The following is a 13065-nucleotide window of genomic DNA, read 5'->3' as shown; positions in this document are numbered from 1 at the left end:
GGGGGGTGGGTGTGGCCCTGGAGGGGGGCTCCGGCATGCTGGGGCTGGCGCTGCCCTGGGCCCCGGCGGTGGGCGCGGTTGGCCGCAGGCCTGTGTGTGCCGTGCTTGGCCCTGTGGTGCTCTCTGGCGGTTGTGAGGGTTCCGTGTGCTGTGTCTCCTCGCTGGCGGGGGTTTCGGGGCTCCATCGATGTGTTGAGGATGCTGCTGAAAGCAGGGGCGTCACTTCACTCCCTCCTCCTCATTGCCCTGCTCTGGGGTCGCCCTCGCCTTTCTCCCTGGCCTCCGCACCTGCGGTTCTAGAGTACCCGCTAGGTGGCCAGCAGCTTTTTGGGTGACTCTGGTTCCCCTCCCAGCCCCCTGTCCCGGCACCGTGTGTGGGCCCTTGTTGCATCCTGAATGTCTGCGGTGGGTTTTGGGGTCCCTAGCAGTCCTACTCTCAGGGTGGGCTCCTCTGCCCTGGCCTCAGGCAAGTGCTTCCTCTTCTCTCCTGCTCTCGGGAATGGGAAGTTGGTGGCCTGCCCCCAAGCTGGGGCCTGTGCTTGGCTCAGGGGCCTTTTGGATCTGTGGCACCCTGAGGCCTGTGGATCCCTTGGTGAGGGTGGCCGTGGGGGAAGGCTGCTTGCGTCCAGTGGTCTGGGAGATGCGCGGAGAGGAGGGTAATGAGCTGGGCGGGCTGCCCCCACCTTGAGCCCATGGTCACAGGGGCCGCCCAAGGCCACTCTCTTCCCCGTGGCCCAGAGGCTTGGGCTGGGTGCCGGGGCTGCCCCGTGGAGGCCCCTCTGCAGGCACAGGCGGAGGTGGCGTGCTTACTTGTGGGGCGCTCTGTGGCGGTCCCTGGCGTTGCCAGGCCTGGCGAGGCTGCTGTTGTGCGCGCTGTGGCCCGAGCTGTGGACTGCGTGGCGGTGCTGAGGGAGGGCCCCGTGGGCCGCGAGGTGGCCCAGGTCACGGGAGGGCCCGTGGCTGTGGACCTCTCGGTGGCCGTGGGGGCCAGTGCGGATGTGGCCCGGGCGGTGACAGCAGGGGTGCCCTGAGGTGACCCTGCAGGGACGGTGCCTGGTGTCCCTTCAGCCCCACCCACATGCCCCGGGGCGCTTCCTCACCCACTGCTGGGCCCCTGCCTGGGCCTTACCCTCCGAGGAGACCCCTGGTTGTGTCCAGGTGGTTGGGGCTGTCCCTGCCTGTGTGGATGAAGAGGCTGTGGCTGGGAGGCTAGGCGTCTGCGTGGCGGCCATGGGTGTTGTTGGGGAGCCAAGCCCAGTGCTGGGGGTCAGCGTGGTGCTGGCCGTGGCTGTGGCCGGCGTGGTTTCTGTGGCAGGCGAGCCTGTGGGGGACACGCGTGCTGCTGTTGTGGGGTTGGCAGCTGCCCCCGCATGCCCTTGGAGAGGAGCCCTCTTCCCTGCTGGGCTCCCGAGCCCCCTGGGCTGGGCAGGAGGCCCTGCGGTGCTCGGTGGCTGGGCGTTGGGACCTGCCTGCCCTTCCGTCTGACTCCTTCCCCCAGGGCCGGCCCCGGTGCACCTGCCCCCCACACCTGCATGCCCGGCTGCTGCCCCGGAGGACAGACACAGGCCAGCCACCTGGGCCGTCCCGCCAAGTAGAGCAGGGAGAGCCCGGGGAAGAGCCTGAGTCACCGTGACCCCTCGAGTGTGTGCAATTACCTGTTGGAGCCGGCGTGGTAGGCAGCGGCCCTGAAAGAGGGGGGCCAGTCAGGAGTGCTGCCCCCAGCCCCCCTGCCCCCCACCCAGGGAGGCCCTGCAAAGCCTTCGGCTGTGTCCCCAGGGCCTGAGTCAGGAACCTGGGGGTTGGAGCTGCCGTGGAAGTCGGGACCCCTGCTCCCCATCCTTCCCCCACCCCCTACGTCGGCATGGATGGGCCTGGTGGGAACTGGTGGGGCCGGCCGGATGCTGCCTCAGGGTCACTGCAGCTGATGGTCAGTACCCCCCAGCTGCCTGTTGCTGAACCCAGAGGAGGTCCCTGCCTTGCACCCACACTCCTCAGCAGGCCTGGGTATGCCCCGCGACCAGAGGCTGGGAGAGTGGATGTTTGGTGCGGGGAGGCAAGGGCTGATCCTTTTCCCTGTGTGTCTGGCTGTGTCCCAGGGAGCAGCAAGGTACATAGGGGCTCGCCGGGAGCTCTGTGAGGGGTGGGGGCTCGCGGGCAGTGGGCTGGGCTTACTGCATGGCACGCACGTCCCCTTGTCGTGATCGAAGTACTCATCCTGGGAGCAGTTGTAGCAGCCTGAGAGGAGCACACAGAGAATGACCAGACCTCAGTGCCCGAGCCGGAAGCCCCTGTTGCCCTGGCCTCGGCCCTCCCGGAGGGCCTGTCAGGCTCCCGCCATTCGGCTCCCCGCCCCGCCCGCCAGCGGTCCTGATGCTGCAGGCCGCCCTCCTCCCGTCTCTCCCACGCTCGGACCTTCGATGTTGTCCGGGACGCTCTGTGGCCGCGCGGGGCAGAGGCATGGCTGGTAGTGCCACGTGCAGTTGGCGTCCTGGGTGTGCTGGAACGCGCCGCCCACCCGCGTGTGCGTGTTGTAGAAGTCACAGTACACGGCTGGGGGGAGGGACTCCATCAGTGGCAGAGCCGGGCTCAGGGTCCCCCGGGCTCAGGGTCCCCCGGGCTCAGGGTCCTTCAGGGCTCAGTGTCCCCCCAACCCTGGGCTCAGGGTCCCTTAGGGCTCAGGGTTCCCCCCACTCAGGGTCAGGGTTCCTCAGGGCTCAGGGTCCCTCCGCAAGGCCTCCCTGGGCATGGCCTGCTGCCCATCCCGGAGAAGTGCCGCAGCCTGGCAGCTCAGCCACGGCCTTGCAGAGGCTGGAGGGCGGGAGCAGGACTCACGGCAGAAGTCGGGGGACCGCCAGTCCACACACACGCCCTTGTCCACGCAGGCCTTGGCGTAGGCGGCCACAGCGTCACATAGGCACTCGCAGTCCCCCCCCGTGTCGCACGCACACGTGTCCTGCACGCAGGCCTCGTAGTAGGGCAGGCGGTAGACCTGTGGGCGCCCCTCGGGGTCAGGCGGGGGCTGGGCTCGCCCGGCCGACCCACCCCGACCGCTTGGCGCTGGGGGGGGGCGGGGTGCGGTGGGGCGCGGTGGGGCGGGGCGGGGCCCACCTGGCCGGGGCGCGGTGGGGCGCGGTGGGGCGCGGGGCTCGGCTCACCTGGCCGTGGCAGGCGGCGAAGGTCTGGCTGTTGATGACACTGCACTTGCGCTCGGCCCAGGAGCGGCGGAAGGCGTTGAGGCTACAGGGGTCCAGCGCGAAGGTGGTGTCGCCACACAGCGGGCTCTCCTTCCAGGAGTTGGCGAACTCCAGCTCGCTGGATGCCAAGTACTTGCTACGTGTCTGGAAGTCGTCCTTCATATTCCCGTTGTAGTTGCCACACAGGCCGCAGAGGGGGTCCTGCGGGGGCGGGCGTCAGGTGCGGGCGGGCCGGGCTCCCCACGACCCCGGGCCGCGGGGCGGGCAGCGGTACCTGGGAGGCCCGGGCGACCTTGATGAAGACGGCCATGTGCCTGTTCCAGGTGAGAGTCAGGTTGTACGCGCTGCCGATGGTGACGTCCAGCAGCAGGTGCAGGGAGCCATCCTTGACCCGGAAGTGCACGCCAGGGTCCTCCCCGCTCACTGTGTAGTTGGCGTCTGCCAGCACGATGGACAGGCCCTGGGGGGCGCAGCCGTCACCGGCTGCCTGCGCCCTGGGCAGCAGTTTAGTGCTGTGGAGCGCCCCCTCCCGGCCCGAGCTCTCCTGGCCTGAGGGCTTGCTGTCTAGAGCCTTCTTGGGAGAAGGTCCCAGGGCACCCTGGAATCTGCTGAGGGCTGAGGGTCAGGCTTGGGGAGACCCCTCTCCGCTGCACCGCTGTCCAGTTCTGGGGGACACTGCTGGCATGGTGTGGACGTGAAGGTCAGGGGCAGAGGGCGGCAAGGATCCTGAGTGGCTAGGCTCTGGGGCTCCGGGGCGGTTGGGGAGGCCGCCCGCTCGCTCACCCCCAGGAGGATCTTTATGGCCCGCGAGCAGGTGGCGCCCGACTTTCCACACACAACGTTCTCTGTCAGGATCTTGAAGGTGGGCTGCGAGTCACTGGCATCGCAGCCGTCCTGTGGGGAAGGGGTGTTGAGGAGCTGGCCCCGTGGCCCCCAGCCCCACGTTGACCCTGTGGCCTGGCGTGCACTCACCGTGACCAGGATGTACTCGCAGTTGCCGTCGAACACAAAGCGCTGCCCGTCGAAGGTGACCACGTGGCCCTCCCCATAGAGGCTGCAGGTGGACGGGCAGTGGGCGCTCTGCTGGCAGGACCACGTCCCGTTTGAGCAGGTGCTGTGGGAGGAGCAGGGTGTCCTGGAGTTCGAGGGACGACCTGGGCACATGTGCCCCACAGGACCCTTGACCCTTTGGGCTGGGGGGGGGGGGGCTCCTGCCCGCCCCAAGCACTTGAGGACAGTTGGGCCCCCAGGGTCTGCGGGCGGGGCTGCAGCTCACCAGCTCTTACAGTCGGTGTGGAGCTCAGCACCCCGGGGGTAGGAGATGCCCGCAAACTCGCACGGGCACTCCTCGGGGGGCACGCACTGCCCGTTGGCGTTCTCGTAGAGCCCCTTGGCACAGACACAGCCGGGCTCACACTTCGTGGGCACCTGCGGGAGGAGGGTCAGTGGCCCCTGGAGGGTGGCCCCACTTGCTGCTGCTACAGCCCTGGGCCCTTCTGAGACCCCCCACTGCGTTCTTCCCAGACCCCTCCCTGCGTGCACCCTGCTCTGGGCCTTTCTCTTATCAAAGCTGCCCCAGCCCGCCCCTAGGGGCGTCACGGCTGGGCTGCTCTGGCCCCTTCCCAAGCACCAGGGCCCTCAGTCCTCGGGGAGCCCACAGAGGAGCACGCTCGGCGGCCAGGCTGTCGGGCACTCGTCCTGGGATGGGTGGGATGGAGCGTGGCCTGCCGTCCCTGAAGGGCCTGTGGGAATCCTCCCATGGACCAAGACGCTGTGGGACGTCCACTGTGGGAACGTCCGCCCCAGGGCATCCCTGGCTTCCTTAGGCAGTGGGGTCTGCTCTACAAAGGAGCGCCCTTGCCCCTCGTTCCACCCAGCCTTACGCAGGGGGTGCCAGTGGCCAGCATCTGACAGGTGGGGGCGCAGGCCGCCCCAAACTTGTCCTCCGAGGACTGACTGCAGGACTGGAAGGTCTTCGGCGCTGAGCAGGCTGCTGCAGAGACAAGGGGCCCGGGGTGAGGTGGGCACAGAGGAGGCAAGGCATCCAGTCCAGCTCCGCCAGCCTTGGCCACAGCCACGTACCCAAAAGCATCTGAGGCCGCGCCTGACAGCTCAGCCGCCCGTTGACGCAGTGGCTGTGGGAGAGAGGCCGGGTGAGCACCTCCTCGGCAGGGCTGCAGGCTGGGCAGCTGCCCTCCGGAGCCCTTGCTCACCAGACGACCCCATTGACCATGGTGGACTGGTCGGCCAGGATGAACCCGTGGCTGTCCAGGAGGCAGGGGCACTGGGCCTTGCGCACACACTCGCTCTTGTGGTTCAGGTAGGTGCCCTCGGGGCAGTTGCAGCCGTCCACCGGCACAGCGCTGGGGTGGCACTCGGCCTCGCGATCGGTCAGCGACAGGCACGTGTGGTCACAGGCCTGGCTGTCGTAGCTGAACGTCTGGTTGCCTGTGCAGGGAATGCCTACGGGGGCCCGGGGGACAGGAGTCCGATCCTGGGGAGGCGCCCTCTGTGTCTGCCCCGCAGGCCCCGCCCCCCTTGGCCACGCCCACCCACAAGCGCCGCAGACTCTGCCAGCCCCACTGTGCCCGCCGCCACAAGTCCCGCCCACCTACAGGCCCCGCCCACTCCGCTGTGCCCACCACAGAGGTCCCGCCCCCCCCCCCCACGCACTGCAGTTGTCCACGCTGCTCCTCCAGCCCTGCAGCAGGACACCCCGTGAGGCGCACGCAAGCGCGTAGTCGCCGAGGGCGGCGCAGATGTGCGGGAGTGTCTCCTCGTAGTTGCAAGCCTGGTACACGCACCTCTGCGGGCAGACAGTGGCCCTGAGCGTCCGCCCGAACCCCGAGAGTCTCCCCCGGGGCCCTTCCATGCCCATGGCCCCACCCACCTTGTAGAAGGGCTTGGGGTCCACGGTGGCATGGCAGCTCTCGAACACCGTGCCCTTCTGCACCAGCACCGCGCAGTGGGTCTCCGCACACACCTCTGGGGGGGCAGGCCGGCATGGATGAGCTGCCCGCTGGGGTCTCCCGTCCACCCCAACCCTCCTGGGCAGCACTCACTGTTGAGCTGGCTCATGGAGCAGGGGTCGGTCTCTCGCTCCAGCGCAGCGGGGCAGTTCCCCGCCCGCCAGGAGTCCACGAAGAGCGAGGCAGTGCCCTCGGTGATGCCCATGCTCGTGGTGAAATCGTCCGTCGTGTCCCCGTTGAAGTTGCCGCAGAGCCCTGGGCCGGTGGTGAGGGTGGGTGGCCTGTGCTCCTCCTGTGCCGCCCTGAGCTCCCTGAGGCCCCCTCCTCCCCTAACCACACTGGGAGGGCCAGCTGTGGTGCCGGATGGGCCGGGTCAGCACCAGGCTCTGCAGGGCCCTCCTCTGGAGTGGTCAGGCCGGGCAGGGAGGGGCATCTGGGCCAGCCCTCGGCAGACTGGGGTGGGACTCACCTCTGGTCTGGCCTCTGAACTGGGGCCCGACGGTGATGTACAGCTGGAACACGGGCCACAGCTGGATTACGAGCTCCAGCCCGAAGGTGGTGACCATCTGAAGGTGGGTGGATGTCTGCCTGAAGACCGTGATGTTTCCTGAGGGGACAGGAGCCTCAGCGGGTGGCCTGCTTTGGGACTCAGCTCGGTGAGGCCCCGGGTGCCAGGTAGGGCTGGGGACATACGAGTCTTGTACGGCAGCCACTTGGTGTCGCCGTGGTTGGTGACCACCTCGTCTTGAGAAATCATGATTTTGTCCTGGGGGAAGGAGGGAGGCCCGAGTTACAGGGGGCCGGGAGCCTCGTGTGGGCCAGGCAGGGTGAAGCGGGAGCTGGGGTGCATCTGCCTGGGGCCCCGGGTGGGCACAGGTGGGGAGGCCTCACCTGGCTGGACTTGTAGATGACAGCGACCAGGGAGGTCTCCGAGTGTGAATACCCAGACTTGTCGAACACAGCCATGAGCGAGCCACCGCCAGGGAGCTGGGGGCTCTGGGGGAGGGTGGCTCAGGTCAGGCCCCAGGACACTCACGGTGTCCCCCGACTGTGGCGGGGCCCCTGGCGGAGGTGTGTCCTACCTGGACAAGGACGTAGGTGCAGGTGCCATGGAAGCGGTAGGGCCTGGCGTCGAACGTGGTGACGAAGGAGCCGCCCTCTAGGGCACAGCGCCGTGGGCAGGGCCGCTCCTCACACTCCCAGTGGCCCCCCGAGCACCGGCTGTGGGTGACAGGCGTGACCCAGCGTCCCCCCCGCGTCCCCCCGCTGGCCTGCACGGCCTCTCCCACGGCCCGGCACTCACCAGGTCTGGCAGGCGGCTGTTGTGACCTCCCCGGGGGCGTAGACCGCCCCACTGAGCATGCAGGGGCACTGGGGCTCGGGGACACAGCTGTGGTTCTTCGAGATGTCGTCCAGAACCATCCCTGCAGGGGGAGGGGCTTCCTGGGGCTGTGGCTGGGGGACCCCTCCCCCGCCTGAGGGGGGCATGGGAGAGCCCCTACTCTTGGCCCTCCCCCCTCTCTGGGTGCTGCCCCATGGGCGGCGGGCCCTGCCCCGCCACCACCCTGCTCCCTGAGGGTGGGGACCAGCGCGTGCACAGGGCAGGGAGCACCTTCGCTGGGCCAAGTCCCAGTGGAGCATCTGGGGCCGCGGGTCCCGGCTCCCACCCTGGGGTGGGGGTGTGGAAGCCCGGCTCGGGGCTCTGCTAGGGCGTCCTGGGAGGGCGGTGCCCTCACCTTCTGGGCAGAAGCAGCCGAAGGTGCAGAAGCTGGAGCAGCCGTGCCGCGGGTTGGAGCAGGTCCGCACGCAGGTCTCGCCGCACTCCCGGTACAGCTGGTTGGCCGGGCACTGGCCCACAGCTGCAGGCCGAGCAGCCCTGTGAGAGGGGCCTGCGGCGCCCGGCCTGACCGCCCCTTCTCCCGCCCTGGCCCTGTCTCCTCGCTCCCCGGGACTCACAGCAGAGGCCGGGGCCCCGCCAGCTGCTGACGGGCTGGCCGGCCATGCTGCACTGACGTGAGAACTCAGACAGCGTGGCGCAGCTGCAGTTACGCCGGCCGGGCTCCACGCACGCGGCCATGTCTGCCTGGCAGCTCAGCAGGAAGGGCTCCTGGGGCACGGTGCACTCGGGCGCCACCAGGGTCAGCAGCTGCAGGCAGGTCTGGGCCTGGGCACAGGGCCACGCAGGGTCATGGGGGCCAAGGCACGTCCCCCACCACACACGTGCCCTGCAAGGCTGGGGTGTTGCTGGCCTGGGTCCCAGTCAGACCCCATGGGCCGGCCCCACCCTGGCGATAGGGCCCCCCACCTCCGACCCTGGGAGTCCGGCCCCGCCGCCTCACACACATGCTCTGCCTGCAGGAGCCGGGGTCTGGGGATGGCCTCATAGGCGCAGATCTCGTTGGGGTCGTCCAGCTTCTGGAGGGCAGCGTACTTGTGGGGCTCCAGCAGTTGGCCTGGGGGGGCAGGGTGGGGTCAGCACCCCGGTTGCCGGGCCACATGGGGGGCACCAGCCCTCACCTACCGTCCTCGCTCAGAAGCTCGTTGGTCTTCTCGCCGTCGAAGTTCCCACACAGCCCACACATCTTGCCCATGTACTTCCTCTCCACCAGTACCTGCAGGGGTGGGCACTGCCCTTGGGTGGGCGGGGAGGGGCACAGGGCCCCGGGGTCCCCCAGGAGCTACTCACACCCGCTCCAGGGGCGCAGAGCCCCCTCACAGGGTGGGACCCAGGCCTGCCGGCTTCTCATTGGCTTGTCCTCAAGCCCCTCGAAAGCCCAGGCTCCCCAGCCCAGCCCCCGACCCCTGCTGACGCCCTCACCATGAGATGGGCACCGGGACCCCACATGACCACCAGCTCCATCTCCAGCTGCTTGGCCAGCAGCCGCACGCTCTGTCCGAAGGGTGTGATCTGGAGCCCGTTGCTGGTGTGGGGCAGGCTGACTACCCTGCAGGACAACTGTGGTCAGCGCCGACCCCAGGCCCCCGGCAGCCCCTCCCAGCTCTCCAGCCTACCCCACATCCTTGACGGTGAGGACTTCGTCCTGCATGGTGACTACAGAGGCCCCCAGCTCCACGATGATCCGGGAGATGTTCCCACCGGGCCCTCGCCGTAGCTGGACGCTGAAGGTGGATGGGGCATCCTTGCAGACGGCCGCAAAGACGTAGTTGCAGGTCCCCGAGAAGTCGTATGTGTGGCCATCGAAGGTGGAGAAGTGGCCAGCCCCCCATGTGGAGCACCGGCCCCTGTTGTCTGGAGCTGCAGAGAGGGTGGGGTCTTGGAGCCCTGCGTCCTCCCAGCCGGCAGAGGGGGTCTGGGGCCCCTCCCAGTCTCCAGGCACCCCCGGGGGGTGGGTGGGGAAAGAGGCCCACGTCTCCATGCCCACCCAGCTCAGGGCTGGGGTCTGCCTCACGGGAGTGGGGGCCTCTGTTGGGGCTGGGCTCTGGGATGTGAAGCGGCAGCTTAGCCCACGTTCAGCAGGGCCCCTGCCCCCTCGGCAGGACGAGCTCATCTCCCCCCGGGGAGGGGTGGACTGGGGTCTCCCCTCGCAGAGACTCCAGGCCACACTCGCCCTATAGCCAGGCCGTGCCCTGTGCCCTGGGCAGTTCCTCAGAACGGGGGGCTGCCTGTGAGCCTCATCTGGCTGTGGGGGGTCCTTCGCCCTTGGAGCCCTGGGGGCACCGAGGAGCTGTCCTCCAGACCTGCGAGGACAGGGCCCCCCGTCAGCATGCGGCCGCCCACGTCTGGGGGTGAGGTCCCAGTGCTGGTGGGTGGCAGGGTCATCTGAGTGCACCCCAGCGTCCCATCCCTGCCCCCGCCCGCTGTGCCCCCTGCCTCAGGGTGCGTGGGTTCCTGGCTATGCCGACTCCTGAGTCCCAGCGTGGTGGCTGCCCACGTCGTCCCTCTGGGTGGCACCAGGAGCGGGCCCACCTGACATGGCCGTGGGGTCCCCAGCCGGCCGAAGGGGTGGTGACCCGGCCTCCTCCCCTACAGCCCCCACCACGCGGGTGTGCCCCGGCACCTCTTCTCGGCTCACCACCAGCCCCCACGACGCCTGGAGTCACGTCGGCTGTGCCACCCTGGACGGGCCCTGTGGGGCTGGCACACACGCTGTTCCTTCTGCACGCTTGGTGGCCCTTCCTGCACTGCCCGTTCTGGTCGCCTAGGCCCTGCTTGGAGGTCTCCATCCCGGAGTCCCCAGCCCCCAGACCCCGAGGTCGGAGCCTCTGGTCCAGGAAGGCAGGGCTGGCCTCTTGCCTCCCCCGGGGCCAGCATGGGGTCAGCAGAGACCCTGTCCTGCTGTGACCTGGAGCCCATTTGAGACCCTGTCCTGCCCCCAGCCCCACTGCGTCTGCAGCCCGAACCCCCACAGCTCCAAAGCCACGCCCCTTGCCACCCCTGCGTCCTACACCCACCCTGCTGGCTCCTGGCGTCTCCCCCGCCCTGGTTCTGGGCCCAGGTCTGAGGGTCCCCAGGGCCTGGAATGGGCCCAGGGAGGCAGTCTTGGCTGGGCAGGGGTCCTGGGTGCTTAGAGCCACCCCTGGTGAGAAAGCTGGTGCCTAGGGGGTGAGGAAGGGTCTTCGTGGGAGATAAGGGGTGGAATGGGCCCAGGGCTGCCCACTGGCCTTGAGGCCTGCCCCCGGGCTGGGCACCTCTCCTTGGCCCCACACTGAGGTTAGAGGGGCCCTGGGGCTGCCAAGGGGCACAGTGGGGCAGGAGCTAAGGAGGTAGGCTTCCTCCTGGCTCGAGACCGGGCTCTGGGTCAGGCCTGGTGCCTGCGGTCAGCCAGCAGGAAGGGCTTCCCCTGGCTGTGGGGTGACCCCTCTGGGCTGGCCCCCTCTGAGGGGTACTTGGCTGAGGGGCCTGGGGGAGGAGGAGGGGGGCCTGCATCCCCATGGCCTGACGGGTGAGGCTGGGTGCGGTAGCCCTTCCAGCCCCCGTTTCTTTGATCCTCACATCGTCACACAGGGGAGTGTCGCCCCACTTTACAGACCGGGAAACTGAGGCCCAGAACCAGCCTCGGGCTTGCTGTTAGTAGCCAGGACTCCCCGGAGTCAGCTCTCTCCCTGAGTGTTTTGACTTCAGTGCCCACAAGGCCCCCTGCATGCCCTCTGGCTGCCGCTGGGGACCCCAGAGGCCTCTCAGGACCAGGGCCTGGTGGGAGGTACCAGTGCCAGGCTTCAGGCACTGAGGCCCGAGCTCTGTGCCCCGCCCAGCACACTTGCGTCCCAAGGGACCCCGTCCCCCTGCTCGCGTGCACACGTGGGCCTTGGCCAGCGGGGCGGCCGTGGAACAGGGACAGGCCACCCTGGCCCGTCAGCCATCTCCTCGTCATCAGCATCCACGTGGCCCGCCTGCCTCCCGCCAAGTCTCTGAGGCGAGAAGGCCTGGAGACGTTCCCACACGGAGGGGCCCTGAGGGGTCTGGCACCCCGGTGCCTGTGGGTCCCCACTCACCGGCGCCGAGCAGGGCCCCCCCGCAGGAGAGCAGCAGCAGCAGCAGCCGAGTCCCGAGCATGGCGCGAGGCGGGAGCGGCCGCTGCTGGACCTGTGCCTCCGTGGGGTACACCGCGGCCGGCTGCACCTGTGTGGCCCAGGCAGGCGCCCGGCGCCTTATGTAGGGTGAGGCTTGCCCGCCACGCCCGCCGAGCCCCGCGCTCCGTCCCCCAACGCCACGGCCGGCCGGGCGCCACGGCGGCCAAACAGGATCTCCGGCGCTGCTTTATCAGGACGTGGCCTTTAGAAAATTCTAGAGCAGGCAGCAGCCCCATAGTTACTCACCTCTGGGCAGGGGGCTGGCACACGCCCTCTGGGGTCTCGCAAACATCTCCGGTGTTTACTCCAGCTGCGGTTGCCAGGAGTCTCCCGGGGTCACTGCAGGGAGTCAGTCTGGCACCTTCAGCCACACTGAGGGGCGTGTCTGGGGCCTGCTGGGGGGGATGCTGGGCTCCCCACTGGGGTGCTGCTGTGGGGAGGGCTCCTGGGGGGCTTCATTCTCACCTGGACCCTTGTCCCTGAAATGGCGCCAGCCTGCCAGGCCCACCCCCACCTGGGAGGATTGACTGCTCGTGGAGGGACCTCCAGAGGTCAACCCCCGCCCTTGGGGGTCCCGGGTGGGGGGTTATCATGCAGCCGGCCTGGGGCTCAGATAAACACTTCCTTGGAGGTCCCAGGAGCTTGTGGGGCCACCTCAGCTCCCCATTGTGGGGACCCTGGTTGACCAGCTCATCCCTGGAAACTGCCTTCTTGGCTGGCCTCCCGGGACCCTGGTTGTGCAGTGCGCACACGCTCTGAGCTGCTGACTTCAGGCGCGGCGGGGGTGAGGCGGGCTCAGGGCTGCCCATCTGGGCACATCTCTGGGGGGCGTCCAAGGCCAGCCCCGGGTGCTTGGCCCTTTCAGGCAGAGGAGCAGAGGTTCTGCCCACACCCCCTGCGCGGGGCGAAGGACGTAGCTCCTGGGGCGGCATCTGGAGGAGCAGGAAGCGGCGGGGGGGGAGGGGGTGTGTGTTGCTGGTGGGCCCTTGTCCACGGGCAGTTCACACGCCAGCCCTGCAAGGGGTCAGGGCAAGGGTCAGCTGAGGGTCACGATCAGGCGAGGGGAGGGTTGGGGCACAGGTGTTCAGAATCCTCCAGCTTCTCCAGGGTACTTGACTCTGAGCAGGGGTCGGCATGGAGGGGGCGCCCCGCTTCCTGAGGGGGTTCTGCCCGCAGAGACTTGGGGTGCTGAGGCCTGGCTCCTTCCACAGAGGATTTGTGTCTGGGGCCTCCCCACACCTCACAGACCACAGCCTGGCCGCCTGCTTCCGGCTCACAAGTACAGAAGCTGCTGTGTGCTCGCCTAAAGAAATTTCAGTTTTGTGGAATAGTGTTTAAAGGCCGGGGGGCGGGCAGGCGGGACGTTCGCT

The 13065-nt window shown here is 68.8% G+C and overlaps 1 protein-coding gene across 1 annotated transcript in view; it reads right to left on the bottom strand.

Annotated features, from left to right (window-relative positions):
• MUC6 (mucin 6, oligomeric mucus/gel-forming) overlaps positions 1 to 10348 on the bottom strand; it is a 25235-nt gene extending 14887 nt beyond the window's left edge. The window contains exons 1-28 of the mRNA XM_040255230.1: positions 10198 to 10348; positions 9176 to 9419; positions 8982 to 9108; positions 8685 to 8775; positions 8507 to 8616; positions 8120 to 8327; positions 7900 to 8022; positions 7467 to 7587; positions 7246 to 7384; positions 7055 to 7159; positions 6857 to 6929; positions 6633 to 6770; positions 6257 to 6418; positions 6085 to 6179; positions 5868 to 6000; positions 5408 to 5657; positions 5277 to 5329; positions 5078 to 5187; positions 4471 to 4622; positions 4167 to 4308; positions 3978 to 4088; positions 3469 to 3654; positions 3156 to 3395; positions 2833 to 2989; positions 2413 to 2550; positions 2112 to 2235; positions 1656 to 1685; positions 811 to 1038 (exon numbers count right to left, since the gene is read on the bottom strand). Coding sequence (XP_040111164.1) covers positions 811 to 1038; positions 1656 to 1685; positions 2112 to 2235; positions 2413 to 2550; positions 2833 to 2989; positions 3156 to 3395; positions 3469 to 3654; positions 3978 to 4088; positions 4167 to 4308; positions 4471 to 4622; positions 5078 to 5187; positions 5277 to 5329; positions 5408 to 5657; positions 5868 to 6000; positions 6085 to 6179; positions 6257 to 6418; positions 6633 to 6770; positions 6857 to 6929; positions 7055 to 7159; positions 7246 to 7384; positions 7467 to 7587; positions 7900 to 8022; positions 8120 to 8327; positions 8507 to 8616; positions 8685 to 8775; positions 8982 to 9108; positions 9176 to 9419; positions 10198 to 10348 — 3941 coding nt within the window. The remainder of the gene's footprint in view (positions 1 to 810; positions 1039 to 1655; positions 1686 to 2111; positions 2236 to 2412; positions 2551 to 2832; positions 2990 to 3155; positions 3396 to 3468; positions 3655 to 3977; positions 4089 to 4166; positions 4309 to 4470; positions 4623 to 5077; positions 5188 to 5276; positions 5330 to 5407; positions 5658 to 5867; positions 6001 to 6084; positions 6180 to 6256; positions 6419 to 6632; positions 6771 to 6856; positions 6930 to 7054; positions 7160 to 7245; positions 7385 to 7466; positions 7588 to 7899; positions 8023 to 8119; positions 8328 to 8506; positions 8617 to 8684; positions 8776 to 8981; positions 9109 to 9175; positions 9420 to 10197) is intronic.
• Between the last annotated feature and the right edge of the window lie 2717 nt (positions 10349 to 13065).

This window comes from Oryx dammah, unplaced genomic scaffold (assembly GCF_014754425.2).
Source record: "Oryx dammah isolate SB20612 unplaced genomic scaffold, SCBI_Odam_1.1 HiC_scaffold_15, whole genome shotgun sequence".
Classification (NCBI taxonomy): Eukaryota; Metazoa; Chordata; class Mammalia; order Artiodactyla; family Bovidae; genus Oryx; species Oryx dammah.
The sequence above is the reverse complement of the archived record's forward strand: the minus strand, read 5'-3'. Positions and strand labels throughout refer to the sequence as shown.